Source organism: Monodelphis domestica, chromosome 7 (genome assembly GCF_027887165.1).
Source record: "Monodelphis domestica isolate mMonDom1 chromosome 7, mMonDom1.pri, whole genome shotgun sequence".
Classification (NCBI taxonomy): Eukaryota; Metazoa; Chordata; class Mammalia; order Didelphimorphia; family Didelphidae; genus Monodelphis; species Monodelphis domestica.
In genome coordinates, this window is record NC_077233.1 from 168,640,546 (window position 1) to 168,658,870 (window position 18,325).

General features: G+C 42.7%; 1 protein-coding gene across 4 annotated transcripts in view; it reads left to right on the forward strand.

Moving 5' to 3' along the window:
• Window positions 1-11,109, forward strand: part of UBAP1 (ubiquitin associated protein 1) — a 71,807-nt gene extending 60,698 nt beyond the window's left edge. For all 4 annotated transcript variants that reach the window (XM_056805988.1, XM_056805987.1, XM_056805989.1 and 1 more), the window contains 3 exons: window positions 8,104-8,304; window positions 8,874-8,975; window positions 9,826-11,109. In XM_056805988.1, the coding sequence (XP_056661966.1) occupies window positions 8,104-8,304; window positions 8,874-8,975; window positions 9,826-9,966 (444 nt within the window). In that variant the 3' untranslated portion in view covers window positions 9,967-11,109. The remainder of the gene's footprint in view (window positions 1-8,103; window positions 8,305-8,873; window positions 8,976-9,825) is intronic.
• Window positions 11,110-18,325: the final 7,216 nt, after the last annotated feature.

Sequence of the window (18,325 nt, forward strand, 5' to 3'; positions counted from 1 at the left end):
AACCAGAGACAGAGGGATGTTGTTGGAGAGTAGTTGTACTGGCTATACATGTCTTTCCCCTTCCATGTAGCACAATCTTTGCATACAAGTCCTAAAGTACATGTTTTATGAAGGAATGAATTGAATTAAATCAGTATAACATACTGGTTATTGAGCTATCCTTCTTGTGTACGTGAAAGTCATGAATAGTCTAAATGGTAGTAGCACAGAGAACACTGGTCATTTCTGGGGGCCTTGAAGTCCTGCCAGGGAGTAGGACAGAACCAGAGTCTGAGGAGCTCATAGTCCAGTCCCTGCCAGATAGAACACTACTTTGTCCTCCCAGTCCTATTGCTCAAGTTTGTTGTGGGCCAGATCAGTCTTTCAAGGGTTAAACATAAGTTCTGAGGTAACAGTCTACTATGTGTCTGTGTGACTTAAGTTGATGGAGTGATGCTCACTTTTGAAGTCTGGGAGTCTTCATCCTGAGAGATTTTCCTCAGCCTCAGCTAGAGTTGTACCTGTACAAATTGGGACAGAGATTATTTTAAGAGCCAGTAGGAATTTAGCCAGATGATGGCATCTTTTTTACCCTAGCAAAGGAATTGGAGAATTTTAGCCTGAAGAGAAAACATGGGGATGAGGAAGGGCACAACCACTGTCCTCAAATATCTGAAGGGCTGTAATGTAGAGAAAGGGACTAAATTTATTCTTTTTGTCCTCAAAGGACGGAATCTGGACTAGTGGGTGGGAGCTTTAATGAGGAAAATTTAGGCTCAGTTTCTCAAAAATTTGTTAGCAGAAAAGTATAAATGTGGAATGTGTTGGCAGCTGGGTAGCTCAGTGAACTGAGAGTCAGGCCTAGAGATGGTAGGTCCTAGGTTCAAATCTGCCCTCAGACCCTTCCCAGCTGTGTGACCCTGGGCAAGTCACTTGACCCCCATTGCCTAGCCCTTACCACTCTTCTGCCTTGGAACCAATACACAGTATTAATTCTAAGATGGAAGGTAAGGGTTTAAAAAAAAATAAAGTTGAATGTGTTGTGTAGAGAAGTGCTGGGTTCCCTCTTCTTGGAAGTTTTTTGAGCAGAGACTCAGTTAACCATTTTTTGAGTATGCTGTAGTGGGGATTCCTTTCTTGTATGGTTGATGGTTGGACTAGATGGCTGCTGCTGAGTTCCTTTCCAATTCTTAGTCAGTATAGTTCTTGTTCCAGTTAATCACTTTGGAGCCGTAAACTTTTACCTGAAAATTCTGTCAGTCTTTTTTTTTTATATTTTATTTGATCATTTCCAAGCATTATTCGTTAAAGACATAGATCATTTTCTTTTCCTCTCCCCCTTCCCCCATAGCTGACGCGTAAATCCACTGGGCATTACATGTTTTCTTGATTTGAACCCATTGCTATGTTGATAATATTTGCATTAGAGTGTTCATTTAGAGTCTCTCCTCTGTCATGTCCCCTCAACCGCTGTATTCAGGCAGTTGCTTTTCCTCGGTGTTTCTACTCCCATAGTTTATCCTTTGCTCATGAATAGTGTTTTTTTCTCCTAGATCCCTGCAAATTGTTCAGGGACATTACACCGCCACTAATGGAGAAGTCCATTAAGTTCGATTATACCACAGTGTACAGTCTCTGTGTACAATGTTCTCCTGGTTCTGCTCCTCTCGCTCTGCATCACTTCCTGGAGGTTGTTCCATTCTCCATGGAACTCCTCCACTTTATTATTCCTTTTAGCACAATAGTATTCCATCACCAACATATACCACAATTTGCTCAGCCATTCCCCAATTGATGGGCATCCCCTCGTTTTCCAGTTTTGGGCCACCACAAAGAGTGCTGCTATGAATATTTTTGTACAAGTCTTTTTGTCCATTATCTCTTTGGGGTATAGACCCAGCAGTGCTATGGCTGGATCAAAGGGTACATATTCTTTTGTCACCCTTTGGGCATAGTTCCAAATTGCCCTCCAGAATGGTTGGATCAGTTCACAACTCCACCAGCAATGAATTAATGTCCCCACTTTGCCACATCCCCTCCAAAATTCATTACTTTCCTTTGCTGTTATGTTAGCCAATCTGCTAGGTGTGAGGTGATGCCTCAGAGTTGTTTTTATTTGCATCTCTCTGATTATAAGAGATTTAGAACACTTCTTCATGTGCTTATTAATAGTTTTGATTTCTTTATCTGAGAACTGCCTATCCATGTCCCTTGCCCATTTATCAATTGGAGAATGGCTTGATTTTTTGTACAGTTGATTTAGCTCTTTATAAATTTGAGTAATTAAACCTTTGTCAGAGGTTTCTATGAAGATTTTTTCCCAGTTTGTTGTTTTCCTTCTGATTTTAGTTACATTGGTTTTGTTTGTGCAAAAGCTTTTTAAATTTGATGTAGTCAAAATTATTTATTTTACATTTTGTGATTCTTTCTATGTCTTGCTTGGTTTTAAAGTCTTTCCCCTCCCAAAGGTCTGACATGTATACTATTCTGTGTTTACCCAATTTACTTATGGTTTCCTTCTTTATGTTTAAGTCACTCACCCATTTTGAATTTATCTTGGTGTAGGGTGTGAGGTGTTGATCTATTCCTAGTCTCTTCCACACTGTCTTCCAATTTTCCCAACAGTTTTTATTGAATAGTGGATTTTTGTCCCAAAAGCTGGGATCTTTGGATTTATCGTATACTGTCTTGCTGAGGTCGCTTTCCCCCAGTCTATTCCACTGATCTTCCTTTCTGTTTCTTAGCCAGTACAAAATTGTTTTGATGACTGCTGCTTTGTAATATAGTTTAAGGTCAGGGACTGCAAGGCCCCCATCATATGTGTTTTTTTTTTCATTATTTCCCTGGATATCCTTGATCTTTTGTTCTTCCAAATGAACTTTGTTATGGTTTTTTCTAAATCAGTGAAGAAGTATTTTGGTAGTTCAATGGGTATGGCACTAAATAGATAAATAAGTTTGGGTAGGATGGTCATTTTTATTATATTGGCTCGTCCTATCCATGAGCAGTTAATGTTTTTCCAATTGCTCAAGTCTAGTTTTAGTTGTGTGGAGAGCGTTTTGTAGTTGTGTTCATATAGTTCCTGTGTTTGTCTTGGGAGGTAGATTCCTAGGTATTTTATTTTGTCTTAGGTGATTTTGAATGGGATTTCTCTTTCTAGTTCTTGCTGCTGAGCTGTGTTGGAGATATATAGAAAAGTTGATGATTTATGTGGGTTTATTTTGTATCCTGCAACTTTGCTAAAGTTGTTGATTATTTCAATTAGCTTTTTGGTTGAATCTCTAGGATTCTTTAAGTAGACCATCATGTCATCCGCAAAGAGTGATAACTTGGTCTCCTCCTTGTCTATTTTGATGCCTTCAATTTCTTTTTCTTCTAATTGCAACTGCTAGTGTTTCTAGTACAATGTCAAATAGTAGAGGTGCTAATGGGCATCCTTGTTTCACTCCTGATCTTATTGGGAATGCGTCTAGTTTATCCCCATTGCAGATGATATTAGCTGATGGTTTTAGATATATACTGTTTATTATTTTTAGGAATGACCCTTCTATTCCTATGCTTTCTAGTGTTTTTAATAGGAATGGGTGTTGTATTTTATCAAATGCTTTTTCTGCGTCTATTGAGATAATCATGTGATTCTTGCTGGTTTGCTTGTTGACATGGTCAATTATGTGGATGGTTTTCCTAATATTGAACCAGCCCTGCATCCCTGGTATAAATCCTACTTGATCATGGTGGATGATCCTTCTGATCACTTGCTGGAGTCTTTTTGCTAGTATCCTATTTAAGATTTTTGCATCTATATTCATTAGGGAGATTGGTCTATAGTTTTCTTTCTCTGTTTTTGACCTGCCTGGTTTTGGAATCAGTACCATGTTTGGGTCGTAAAAGGAGTTTGGTAGAACTCCCTCTTTGCTTATTATGTCAAATAGTTTGTATAGTATTGGGATTAACTGTTCTCTGAATGTTTGATAGAATTCACTGGTGAATCCATCTGGCCCTGGGGATTTTTTCTTACGAAGTTCTTTGATGGCTTGTTGGATTTCATTTTCTGATATGGGGTTATTTAAGAATTCTATTTCCTCTTCTGTTAGTCTAGGCAGTTTGTATTTTTGTATATATTCATCCATATCCCCTAAATTAGTGTATTTATTGCCATATAATTGGGCAAAGTAATTTCTAATGATTGCCTTAATTTCCTCTTCATCAGAGGTGCTGTCCCCCTTTTCATCTTTAATGCTGTGAATTTGCTTTTCTTCCTTCCTTTTTTTAATTAGATTGACCAGTACTTTGTCTATTTTGTTTGTTTTTTCAAAGTACCAGCTTCTTGTCTTATTTATTAAATCAATAGTTCTATCACTTTCGATTTTATTAATTTCTCCCTTAATTTTTAGGATTTCTAGTTTGGTTTTCTGCTGGGGGGTTTTAATTTGATCGCTTTTGAGTTTTTTCATTTGCATTTCCAATTGATTGATCTCTGCTCTCCCTAGTTTGTTGATATAAGCATTCAGGGATATGAATTTACCTCTGATTACCGCTTTGGCTGCATCCCAAAAGGTTTGAAAGGATGTCTCGCCATTGTCATTTTCCTCGATGAAATTATTAATTGTTTCTATGATTTCTTCTTTAACTAAACGATTTTGGAGTATCATATTGTTTAATTTCCAATTGGTTTTAGATTTGGTTTTCCATGTACCATTACTAATCATTATTTTTATTGCCTTGTGATCTGAGAAGGCTGCATTCATTATTTCTGCTTTTCTGTATTTGTGTGCTATGTTTCTGTGACCTAATGTATGGTCAATTTTTGTGAATGTGCCATGTGGTGCTGAGAAGAAGGTGTATTCCTTTTTATCCCTATTTATTTTTCTCCATATGTCTATTAATTCTAATTTTTCTAAGATTTCATTCACTTCTTTTACCTCTTTCTTATTTATTTTTTGATTTGATTTATCTAAATTTGATAATGATTGGTTTAAGTCTCCCACTAATATGGTTTTACTGTCTATTTCTTCCTTCAATTCTCCTAGTTTCTCCATTAGAAATTTGGGTGCTATATTATTTGGTGCATACATGTTGATTAATGATATTTCCTCATTGTCTAAAGTCCCTTTTAACAAAATATAATTACCTTCCCTATCCCTTTTGATCAGGTCTATTTTTGCTTTGGCTTTATCAGATATCATGATTACCACTCCTGCCTTCTTTCTGTCAGTTGAGGCCCAGAAGGTCTTACTCCATCCTTTAATTCTGACCTTGTGGGTGTCAACCCATCTCATGTGTGTTTCTTGAAGACAACATATGGTAGGGTTTTGGATTCTAATCCATTCTGCTATTCATCTACGTTTTATGGGTTAGTTCATCCCATTCACATTCAAAGTTATGATTGTCATTTGTGGACTCCCTGGCATTTTGATATCCTTCTCTAAGTCTAACCTTTTCTTCTTCGGCTCTACCTTTTAGTCCAGTGATTTACTTTGAATCAGTCCCCCTTGTCCCCTCCCTTGATGTTTCCCTTTTTAGTCCCTCCCTTTTTGTTCCCTCCCCCTCCCCCCTCTCTTTCCCTCCCTTTTTGTTTTCCCTCTCCCCCTCCCCCCCTTGGTTTTCCCTTCTCCCTACCCTTGTTGGGTGAGATAGAATTCAAGATCCCAATGGATCTGGATGTTTTTCCCTCTCAGAGTTGATTTCCCTGAGATTAAGGTTTAAGTAAAAAACCCTCTCTTCCTCTCCTTCTTATAGGAGTTTTCTTCCCCTCCCCTTCCCATGTGAATCTTTGTGTGAGAACGATTATTCTATTTGGTCTTTCTTTACCCCCTATTTATACATTACATTTTCCCCACATGTTAGTATACATAGATTGATAGAAATGTAGTCCTTATAGAAGAGAGTTTGAGTAAACAAGAAGATAACATTTTTCTCCTTTCCCCTTTCCTTAATATTTACCTTTTCAGGTATTCCTTGCTCTTTGATTTTCGGTATCAAACTTTCCACAGAGCTCTGGTCTTTTCTTTGCAAAAAGTTGGAAGTCTTCTATTTTGTTGAATGCCCATACTTTCCCTTGGAAGTATATAGTCAGTTTTGCTGGGTAGCTGATTCTTGGTTGAAGACCCTGCTCTCTTGCCTTTCTGAAGATCATGTTCCATGCCTTACGATCATTCAGAGTAGAACTTGCAAGGTCTTGTGTGACCCTGATTGGCATTCCTTTATATCTAAATTGTCTTTTTCTGGCTTCCTGTAGGATTTTTTCTTTTGTTTGAGAGCTTTGGTATTTGGCAATTACATTCCTGGGAGTCGTCTTTTGGGGGTTTAGTGTAGAAGGTGTTCTGTGAGCTCTGTCAGTGGCTGTATTACCCCCTTGTTCTAGAATCTCTGGGCAATTTTCTTTGATTATATCTTGTATCACGATGTCGAGTGTGGTGTTTATTTCTGGCTTTTCTGGAAGTCCAATTATTCTTAAATTATCTCTTCTCCCTCTATTTTCCAGATCTGTCACCTTGTCGGTGAGATATTTTATGTTCTCTTCTAATTTCTTGGTATTTTGGCTTTGCTTTATTAATTCTTGCTCTTTTACACGATCATTGTCTTCCAGCTGCCTGATTCTGGCCTTTAAAGCCTGGTTTTCCTTTTCACTTTGGTCAAACTGGTTTTGTAGATGCGTGAATTTCTTTTGCATTATTTCCCACTTTTCCTTCCAGAAGGCTTCCATCTTTTTGGTCATTTCTGATTCAAATTCTTCATGTGTTTGTGGAGAGTTTCCATTTCCTTTGGAAGGTTTCGGAGCATTTTCTTGTTCATCGTCTTCTATCTCCTCTGTATTTTGTATTTTGGTTCCATAGAATGTGTCCAAAGTTGCCCCTTTCTTCTTATTTTTCTTGGGATTTTGGGGTTTCTGTGCCTCTGTTGAGTTTGCCATCTCTGAATGGGGAGGATTAGCTTTTCTTATCTCTGTCTGGTGTTCAGAGGCTTTAGTCTTGGGCAGATTGTCGGTTCTATAAGCTTTCCCTGGGTTAAACTGAATATGCCTTCAGGCAATGACTTTCACTGGAACTGGAATGGAAGGGTCGGACCAGGGGGCCACACTTTACCCCGGTTCTCTCCGTTTCCCTGCTGCTAAGGTGCCCCCTCGACTGGGTCGGGTTGCTTTCCGGAAGTTGCCTTCAGAATAGCTGGCCTTGAGGCAGTTTTGTCGGCCCTGAGGGTTGCTCTTGTTTCAGAGGACCCTGCTCTCTGCGGGTTAGGGGCCGCAGCTTCCCGGAGCTCTGAGGGCAGTGACTTTCACTGAGACTTGGATAGAAGAATCTGGCCCGTGCGGCTGTCTTGCCTGCCCTGAGGGTTGCTGTTGTTTCAGATGACCCTGCTCTCTGAGGGGGGCGGGGCCGCGGCTTCCCAGAGCTTTGGACTCTGCGCTCCTACCCCTTAGGTCCGAGTGATGTGGGGTTCTGGCTTTTGAGGGGGGCCGTACCTTTTGATCCGGGTCCAGGTCCAGGAGGAGGATTCCCAGGGTCTGTGCTGTTGATCGTTTTGAATTTCGGCGCCTTAGGAGCTTATAGTTTGAGATCGGTCGGGAAGGGTTTTCCGGAGATCTGAACTTTAGCTTTCTCTAAGCCGCCATCTTGACCGGAAGTCTCTGTCAGTCTTTAATAAACTGCAGTTTGTAAAACATTTGGATGCCAGGGAGCAAACATTTGATAATATTACTCATTATAAAATCACTTCCAACTGAAAATAGTGTTAGCTCACTTGAAATAGGAGCCAGATGACTAATAGAAATGTAAAAATCTGCCTTTTGGGAAAGTTCACCACCACTAAGATGTGTTTTCATTATAAATACGCTCTATGGTCCCATGATTTCTTCCCTGTTACTTTGTCTTATTTGCAGTCCCTGGGAGGATAGGATAAGTTAGCTCAGCATGAAGCTGAAGTTTTCCACTTGAACCATCTGCCTTCTCTTGGCTGGATTCAGCTGTATATATAGATTGGATGTTCTCCCTGAGCTGACACTACAGTAACTGCAGACTTGGTCATAGGCCTTGGGGTAAAGGTAGAGCATGGCGTCCCTTCCATGTCCTTCTCTTTGTCCAGAGTGTTGATGTAGCATAACCCTGCATGTGTCTCCACCACCAGGTCATGCCTCACGATGTCAGGACAACGCAAGTGCCCAACACCCCCAGCTGTCCCCCGGGTTCTTCAACTACACCAACTTATTCGGACCTGCAAGCACTGTCCCCCAGCGAGCGGCAGTGTGTGGAGACTGTGGTCAACATGGGCTACTCCTATGATAGTGTCTTGAAAGCCATGAAGAAGAAAGGAGAAAATATAGAGCAGGTGAGAGGCTGGAGCATAGGAAAGGGAGAAGGAAGTGGGTAGGACTTATTCTTGCAGATGGCAGGGTCCTTGTTAACTGATCTTCTGTCACTGCTCTGTCTGGAACCACAGACTGAAACAGGCAGGTTCTTCACCCCCCTCCCCCTCTCCCTCACTCTTTCCTCCCCAACCCTCCTCGAACCCCCCTAATACTTCAGGAAAATATAAGTGGGATACAGATAGGCACCAACAACTCCATTCTACTTCCAGCCTCATCAAAATATGCATGTTTGTGGGAAATACTCCTGTAGGAAGTGGGAATGCTGGGATAGACTGGTTTGTGTTTCCAGTTGGGCAAGGCTCCAGGTAGTGTTAACTTTCTTGAGTAATCACAGCTTCTTCCTCCAGCAAAGCTAGTCTTTAAATTCATGGTGGTTAGAGGTGTGTATTGAGTGGACTTTCATACTCCCTACTTTGTTTTCTGTGCTTCTTTTGGGAACTCTCAGATTGGATTGAGCCATTCTGAATGATTGCAAAACCTCAAGGTCTGCTCAAGGAGGAGAATTGACTTTTTTGTTGGTTTTTTTTAGGTTCTTGACTATTTGTTTGCACATGGACAGCTCTGTGAAAAGGGCTTTGACCCCATTCTGGTAGAAGAAGCTTTGGAAATGTACCAGTGTTCAGAGGAAAAGGTGAGGCTGCCAGTTTGTGGGATTTGGGGCAAAGATAAGAGAGTCCAGTAGAGAGATGTTAGACTGGTCTTCCCAGGAACTAGGAATTCCTGGAATTCATTCTATTATAGTCCCAACCACTACAGTCCTTGAAGTCGGACCTTCTCACCACTTTTCTTCCCCTTTTGGCAGTTAGAGACACTGATTCAATGGTTTGCCAAAGGGATGATGGGGTAGATAAGGCTGAGGTGTAAGTAAAAGCCACCTCAGTCCTTCCCTGCAGCTTCCCTCTAGCAAGTTATGTTTCTGTCATGACAGAACTGAGAATTATGTGGCTTCGCAAGGTTGTTTATTATTTCCAAGGTTTAAAAATGAGGTATCTTTGCCAGTAGACTTGGGCAGAGCTGCAGTTGATTTGGGGGTGGTATGGGTAACTGAAAAGGCTTGAAGGAGACTGTGGGAAACTGCCTTGCTGGGTATTCTGAGAAATGTCCCAGTAGCAGCAGTTTGTGGCTATCTATAAGTGTGAGCCTCATTTATGTTGTGTCTTTATGACTGGGGCCTACAAGTTGTAAGAGAGCCTCAGAGGGATGCTGAAGACCTTGGTAGCTAAGGGAGATGATGAACTTGGGCTAGCTTTGGCCACCCTCCTGAGTCACTTTGTCTAACCACTCCTACTTTTGAGGCTCCTTTACTTTCCTGACTTTAACTGGAGCCACAGAATCTGTTAGAACTCTTAGGTGATGTCACTTCCCCGACTGTCCCATAAACAAAGATGTACTTCCAGAGCTTATTTTGATGCTCCCTCTGGGATATGTTGTTGGGCTCTTCTAACCTTTCATTTTCTTCCCTTCTCCCATTTCTCTTTCAGACAACCGAATTTCTTCAGTTAATGAGCAAATTTAAGGAAATGGGCTTTGAACTGAAAGACATTAAGGAAGTTTTATTATTACACAACAACGACCAGGACAATGCATTGGAAGACCTTATGGCTCGGGCAGGAGCCAGCTGAGAACAGGCTCCCTGCCCACCTCCATCCACCCTGCCACGGAGCATCTCTTCCTCTGGGAGGCCCCAAGTATTCCCATCAGTCTCTGGAGGCCCCCTCCCACTCTGGTGGCTTCCCACCCTCCTTAGGAAGAAGAGAGAATGTTGTTTGGGTTTGTTGATATTATTGTTGGGGGTGGGAGGGGAAGAGACAGGAAGAGGTATTTTCTGTACCTCATGAAGGCCTATTGCCACACATTGATCTGTGGGAGATGGGGAGGAGGATGGTAAAGCCCTAGGAATGTTGGGACCTCAAATAAGTCCTGTTCTCCCCCCCCCCCCCCCCCCCATCCAATTTTATTTGTATTTTAAGAAGTGCCCTTCCCAGCTTGGCCCTGGTGATTCTGGGGAATTGTATATATATATATTCAAGACCAAACTTTGTTGGTATTCTCACCCTTGCCATGGGTAGGGGATCTGTGGGTGTTGTGGAGGGAAGAGACTCTTAGGTTGTCAGTGCTGCTTTGAATGTTGTGTGTTCAACCCTCACCCATCCCTCACTGTTAGACTGGCTGAACTGAATCCACGTCTAGTGCAATGGAAAGGGTTTTTAGGGTGTTTATTTGATTTTACTTTTTTTTCTCCTCTTAAAAATGAGCTCCATGTTAGACTCTAACTTAGTGTAACACTGGTTCCTAAACTTTTAAAGGCGTGAAGAATGCCGTTGAGTTTGGGCTTTGTTCTGCCCTTTCTGTCAGGCAGCAATTCTACTTACCCACTCGCAAGTCTTGGCTAAATCCTGGATCTTGTTGGTTCTAGGAAACTATTCAATTGACATTTTAATATTCAGTGTGAAACAAGAAACCCTTTGCAAGCACTTTCAAATAGGGTTGGGGGAATGAGCTCACAATCCATTGGCCCAGCCCTAACTCACAAATTCTTTTCAGTTTTACTTTCTGCATCATTCTTGGGGTATAGATTCACTACTTTAGAATGATACATCTGATAACATCTAGGAATAGAAATCCATCTCTTTGGTTTATTTTGTATTATGTTGTACATTGTTAAAGCTCTAAATACAAAAAAATACAGTCTTGATGAATCTAAAGTAATTTGCTAACTATTTTGATTCTTCGGAAACAACTACTAATAAAAAGTTTAAAAGGTTTCTTTCTGTTGAATTGGTTTCCTCAGGTTGGTGTTTTTTTTTTTTAAACCTATAGGTCTGCCAGGTAAAGAACTGTTGTTCTTTGGTTCTGCCCATACTCTGTAGGGCTCCCCTCCCCCCTCCTATTCATAGATGGCCAAGGTCTAGCATTCCTCTAGTCTTTCATTCCTGACTGTTGAAGTGAAAATGTATATAGTCTGTCCCCAGAGGCTTCCAGTCCCACCCAACTCACTGGCATTTTCTTGGGTAAGGTTGGCAGCCTTGATGAGAGAACAAAACAACCAGTTGCCTGCCCAGATGGCAACTTATCTGAAGTTGGCATCACTTTGGGAGTAGCTTTTGCAGCAAGTAACTTGGGAACTCTGGATAAGGATAAGCATGTACCCCTCTCCCACCCCCACCCCCCAAAGGGGAACCAACAACCAAATCCAGAAAAGCTCCAAGCCTTGCCTTGATCCAGAATAGAGGCGGGGGTGTGGCTTTTCCCTCCTGCCTCTTTGCAAATGAACAGAAGTAGGCATTATTCACAATGGATATACATTTCTATGGCTTAGACTTGGGTAGAATTTCAGCCAGTGTCCTAAAAAGTGAAATGATTGATGATGATGATGATGACGATGATGATGGGGGCGCTATCCTCTCAGAAGGGGATTAGTTAATCTTAACCTTTCTTGTGTCATGGACTCCTTTAGCAGCCTGGTGAAGCCTATGGGTCCATTCTTGGAATAGTGTTTTGAAATGCATAAAATAAAACACACCTAAAATAAAAGGAAACAAATATACCAGATTTGATTATACAGAAACAGGTCTTGGACCATAGGGTAAGAACCCTTGCTTTAGGGAGAGAGGGAATAGAAGGCTCTGAATTTAATCTTTAAATGAAGGAGCCCATCCATGGGCCTTTAGTTGTTTTATAATTGAGAGACACAGCTACTGTGGTTAAGAGGGGGACAGAAAGAACCCAAAGGTTATCTTCAGGAGAGACACTTCTATGGGAAGAGGAGAGCCATAGGAGTCAGACTTATTGCTTGGGGTAAGTCTAATAACTTAGATGCCACGATGCCATACGGCCCAGCTGCTCAGTTGCCTGCCTTCTGTTATCAAGTATGTTTGTTCCCTCCCACATTACCAGCGACATTCAGCAGCCAAATAGAATGAACACTTCTGTCTTTAACTTCCCTGCAGCTTTGATGTTGACCCCCCTCTTTATCCTGAATACTTCTTCTCACTTGGTTTTTCGGACACAGACCTCCACTGCCATAAATCATCCATCTCCCTTTCCATCTCCATAAGCTCTTAGAATCTCTTTAGAAGATGATCATTTGGACTATTTTTGAGGGAGGGGAAGGTGGGCATTAGGGTAGTCAAAATAACTATTCAAAGAATCCAAGGGTCTATCCAGCTTTAATATTCTCTGAATTGGACTTGGATTTTGGGTTCCTTTCATTGGAGGTTCCAGGGATTCAGTGCATCTGTGCAGATGACTCCCCAAAACATATTGCACTCTGATTTCACTCCTGAGCTTGTCATGTCTCATCTGCTTTCTGGCTATTCTTTCCTGGATATCCTGTAGGCATCTCGGTTGCAAAACAATCAGTCATTCTTCCCCAAACTCCTCAGGTGTCTTCTACTCTTCCTCTCCAGGACAGCCCTATCCATGCCCAATCAGGTACCAAACCTTGTTGAGCCTCCCCCTGAATTTACAAACACCTCCATTTCCACAGCTCATCCCTTTATTTCATACCTTCAGTAGGCAAATGATGCCACAGTCCTACTTCTGGTGAACTTCCATTCTAATGGCGGAAACAAGTACACCTAAGGTACAACAAAATCACAAGGGAGGAGGATCAGTAGAACTTGGAGAGGGCTGAGGAAAGGCTTCATACAAAAGATAGTGCCTGAATGCCATCTAGAAGGAAGAGAGGTTCTTAGGCTGAGTTGAGGGGGAACGGCAGTGAAAGATAGGGGGATGATGGAGCATTGTTAGGGTGAGGCCAAGCCAGCTGCATCACAGAGGGTGGGAAGCCAATGATGCTCAAGTGAGAACAGATGCCCTGGAGGCCAGGCTGTAAAGGGCTTTAAGAACTAAACAAAGTCATTAATATTTTATCCTAGGGCAATAGAAAGGCATTGGAGTTGGCTGAATGGGTGGGATCACAGATCAGGGCCAGACTTAGGAAAAATGACTGGCACGGTGTGGAGGATGAACTTGGAGCTAGGAGAGAAGTGGGTGAGGAGAATCCAAGGTGGGGGGAGAGTGGAGAGATGGACCTGAGAGGGAAGGCAAGATCTGGCAATGGAGTGCATACATGAGGTGGGCGAGAATGAATTATAAGCCTGAAACACTGGAAGGATGGTGATACCTTTAGCAGAAATAGGCAAGTTTGGAAGAGGAAAGGATTTAAGGGAAAGAGGAGTCCTGCACAGATGTGTTAGTTGGGAGCTGAGAGTATGGAGGGAGAAAAGTGAGGAGCCAGACAGGAACTTGAGGAACATCCACTACAAAAATGGACTGATTAGATAATGAACTATCAGAGGAGACAGAAGTGATCCAAAAGAGGAAGGATTAGAACAGAAAAAAGACTATTAGACATGGCATTTAAGAGAGTATAGACCTGGAATAATAGGACCTTTTAATTGGTTGTCCTGCTTTTATTCTCCAGGCTTATCTTTCCAAGCTGCCGTATACCCAATAAAATGATCTTTTGGAGCCACACAAGTCTAGCCTTGTTATTTCCTTCAGAAATCTTGTCTTCCTTTGGATTTCAGCTCCATCAGGCGTCCCCGATTACTGTGTGTTCATGCTCTCAATTTTCCTTGTTCTATATTTAACTGTATTATGCGCTTGCAGGAGAAGGTAAACTTGAAGACAGGAACTGTATTCCCCAAAACTGCCTTACAAATAGGAGGCACTTGAATATTAAATTTAACTAAATTTCTATGAATGAATGAAACCATTTTAAAGGGCTTACTATGTACAAAGCACTGTGCCAAGTGCTAGGGATCCAAGCAGAAGAGTCCTTGCCCTCAAGGAGCTCACATTCTGCATTTACAAGAAAGCTGTTCTAGTCCATCTCTTTTGTTTTGGCTTCCCTTCTCTATTGCTGACAAGGTCAGCTATATACTAACAGCTGCCTTGGACAGCTAGGTGGTGCAGTGGATAGGGTGCCAGATGAGTTCAAATCTAGGCTGAGACCCACCAGCTATGTGTGACCCTGGGTAAGTCATTTAGCCCTGTTTGTCAGTTTCCTCATCTGTAAAATGAGCTGGAGAAGGAAATGGCAAACCACTCCAGTGTCTTTGCCAAGAGAACCCCAAATGGGGTCACAAAGAGTTGGACATGACTGAAAAACAACAAAATCCCCTTGAATCTCTTGGCCTCCTTTCCCAGCACTCCCACCACCTGCCTTTTCTTTTGCTATCTATTGTGAAATGGCCTGGAGGCCGTCATGTGGCCATGCTAACTGCAGTTTGCTGCCGGCCACTTGCCACTTTTATACTTGATCTGTTTTTAACATTTTGGAACATACTTTTATGCTTTATTCATTCGCTATCACTTTTCATAGGAACTATTCAAACTCGTCCCCAGCTTCCCCTCTGCCTCCTCCTTCCCTTGTTCACTGTCAGATCTCACCTGCTTTCCTGGGAATAGAGGCTATTCCAAGATCCTCCTCCTGTGCCATTGCAAAACTCAAATTCAGATTCATCTCTCATTCTCCTTTGCTGCAGCCTCTGAAGGAGAGCCAGGCTTTAGCCTTGCTAAGGCGGAGCCGTCTCCTTGAGCTCTCCGATCTTTGTCGCCTCGTTTCCTCCAGGAGCTCTCTCTGCCCATCCCCAGTCTGCCCAACCTTTTATACTTCATAAAAACACACAAACGTTCCTTGCTAACCCCCAAGCTATCCTGCTATCATTTTCTCTTTCAAAGCCAAACTCCTAGGAGAAGCCATTTACAGTTGTTGCTTCAATTTATTCACCTTTTAATCATTTCCTGACCTCCCCAGGGAACTGTGCCCAAGGCTACCAATGATCTCTGCTAAATTAAATGTTTTCCCCTTCAGCTCATTCTGCTTGACCTCTGCAGATTTTGACAGTTGATAACCTCTTCATCTGCTGAACGCACTCTTGCCAAGCTCCCTTGACACTGCTTTTCTTTCTTTTTTAAAAAAATCCTTACCATGTCTTAGAATCAATACTGTATATTGGTTGCAAGGCAGAAGAGTGGTAAGGGCTAGGCAATGGGGAGAAAGGGGAAAAGGAGGACTTGACCAGGGTCACACAGCTAAAGAAGTAATTAAGGCCACATTTGAACCCAGGGCCTCCGGTCTCTAGGTTTGGCTCTCAATCCACTGAGACACCTAGCTGTCTCCAACACTGCTTTTCTTTTTAACTTTTCAAGTCTCCTCTGCTATGTCAGTTTCCCCAGTTCACTGAATGGGCATTCTCCAAGCCTGTGCCCTTCTTTCTTTAGAAATGTTGTCTTGGGCTGTGGGAATGCAGAAAGAGACAATGTGAGAGATGTAGAGATCAATGAGACTCGGCGCCTGATAGACTGCTGGGGTTGAGACAGGAGAGGGTCAAGAATGACTTCAAGGTTGTGAACCGGGGAGACTGGAAAGGCGGTCCTCTCAGTAGGAAGGTGAGTTTGGAGGGGCATCAGTGTTCTGGGGAAAGTGAATTGCATTTTGGATATGTTGCTGCTAGGGCATCCAGGTAGGGCTGTTTAGTAAGCTGACAGTGGACAGTTTGGTACAGGAATTCAGGAGATAGAGGAAGGCTAGAGATCCTCGCACCTAGTTGCCAAAACCTGTCAGTTCTCCCACCACAGCATCTCTCACATCCACCTCCAGCCTTCAGTGGCTCTCACCACCTCTTGACTTTACTGCAATGTCCTCCTCATTGTTCTCCTTGCCATCAGGGCCGCTTCACCTACAATCTATCTTTTTACAGCTGCCAAACTAATTTATAAACATCAGTATAACCCCAAAGTGGATCCCTCCTGCCTTTAGTCAGATGACTTAAGATTCCCCAAAACCTCTAAGGAAGGACAGAGGACTAATGAAGCAAGACTGAGAGGTCTGAGCTGAGTGGCAGTGGCTAAAGCCAACTGGGCATCCATACCAAATCTAACATCAGTATGGTGAGCCCCCCGGAGCCAGGAATCCACCAGAAGGGCTGAACTAAAAGGGTGCCTAAGGACGGATGAATCAGCCCAGGCAGGAAAAGGAGTGTCAAAATAGTGAGATCACTGCCCTGCATGGACAGCCTGGGTAAGAGAGGGAGACCCAGCATGGTCAAAAAGGAAAAATATAAACATGGAGGCAGTGGGTCAAGTACACTGGATTTGGAGTCACTGGCCTGGAGTTTAACTGCCAGGTTTGTCACCTAAAGTTGGACAAATTTATTTCTCTAGACTCAGATTTCTCATACAGAAAAAGGGGTTGGCCAGAACTTTAAAGCCTATTCCACCTCTCAACTCTGGTCCAGCCCAACATTTGAGCCCTCCATGATCATCTTTAAAGCACGATTTCAGATCAAGTCCTTTTCCACACAGCTCAAAACTGGCTCATTGTCTAGCCGTTCCCTGGGCTAGGACCCAATGTCTGCCCTGGTGGGAATGGTCTCACATCTAGAATACCCTCCTCCCTCCATCCATCTATCTCTTGGTATCCCTGGCTTTCTTCAAAGCACAGCTCAGGTAACACCTCCTGCATCAGGCCTTTCCTGATAGCCCAGAGTTGGTAACGTTTCTTCCCTCTTGAAATTGTTTTGTATCACTTTGTACATACTTCCTATTTAGTATCCTCTTCCTCCCTATGCAGGCTGTAAGCTCCCTGAGGGCAGGGAAGGCTCTAGTTTTGTATTCCCAGTGCTATGTACATAATAGGCCCTTAATAAAGGTTTGCAGAACTAAATCTAGCTGAATTTCTTCCAGTTTGATGTATGAGTGATTGGCTGCCTAGAGAAGGTGGTGAGTGTACCAGACTGGGAGTCAGAAGGCCAGAGCTCAAACCCTGACTATCACTCCCTGGGTGACCATGTCGGGCGCTCCCCTTGACGTAAAATGAGAGATTTGGACAGATTTGCTAGCCTTTCACCTTCAACAGCACATTCCCTAAAGACACTTGTGGGTTGGCCTATGGCATGGACTTAAAGCAGGAAGGACAGGCAAGATGCTACCTGTGGGGGCTATGAAGGTCATTTTAGGCTTTACCAGTGACAAATACAAGAAACCTAAATCTGGTTCGTCATACTCAGACCAAGCAAGATGCTTGGGTGGCCCAAGTCCCCAAAGGAACCATAGAGTGTTACTCTAGACACAGCAGTTTCAGTCACAAACCCAAGGACCTCTTGTGCTGCAGGGGTCACTAGCCAAGGCCACAATCAGACAGCAATTATTTAGTGTCTGCCCAAGAAGTAACACACAAAATTGGCCCTCTTTAATGGCTTACTCACTTGACAGCTGCTATCTTCAAACAATCTGACAAAGAAGCTGCGCTTGTGTTTACTCATTACACACGCAAGTCAGTATTTCTGCCTTTAACTACATTGGTAGTCCTGTGGGTGATCTCGGATTGCACAGCCACCTTCGGCATAAGGAGACATGCCTGTGGTCACACAGTTAGCAAGGAACTTCCGTTACACCCAGACGTAGAACTGTTTAGGGCTTGCACTAATCTATAAGAGTTAAGGAAGTGATTTGAGCTTAGGATGGGCACAGTACAATATTATGGTCCTGAGAGTCGGCACTGTCATGGCTAACTTTGTTCCCAGACACAAGCTAAAGGCACGGGAGTGTGGTATGTGAAGGCAAGAGATCTGGTCTCGGGTCTCAGTTCCTTCACTAAGTCTTTGTAGGACCATGGGCACGTCTCCTTACCTAAGCATCAGTTTCCTAGTCTATAAAATAGGGACAACAATCTTTGCCCTAGCTGACTAACAGACTTTTTGTAAGGCTCAAAAAGTGGTAGGAATATTCTATAATAATGTTAGGCATCACTGGGAACAACGTCCCCCTGTCCACTTGCATAGTGATCACTACAATCTTGAGTCTGACAGAAAGCAGAATCCAGACACAGACACGAGCACCACATACCCGTAATTTGTTCATCAGACATAACCCAAAGGTCAAGAATTCAGGATTAGGAAATTAAGGCAAATCATATCAGAAAACATCTCAAGCACAAGGTCACCAACAGCCTTCCATTTAACAACAAAG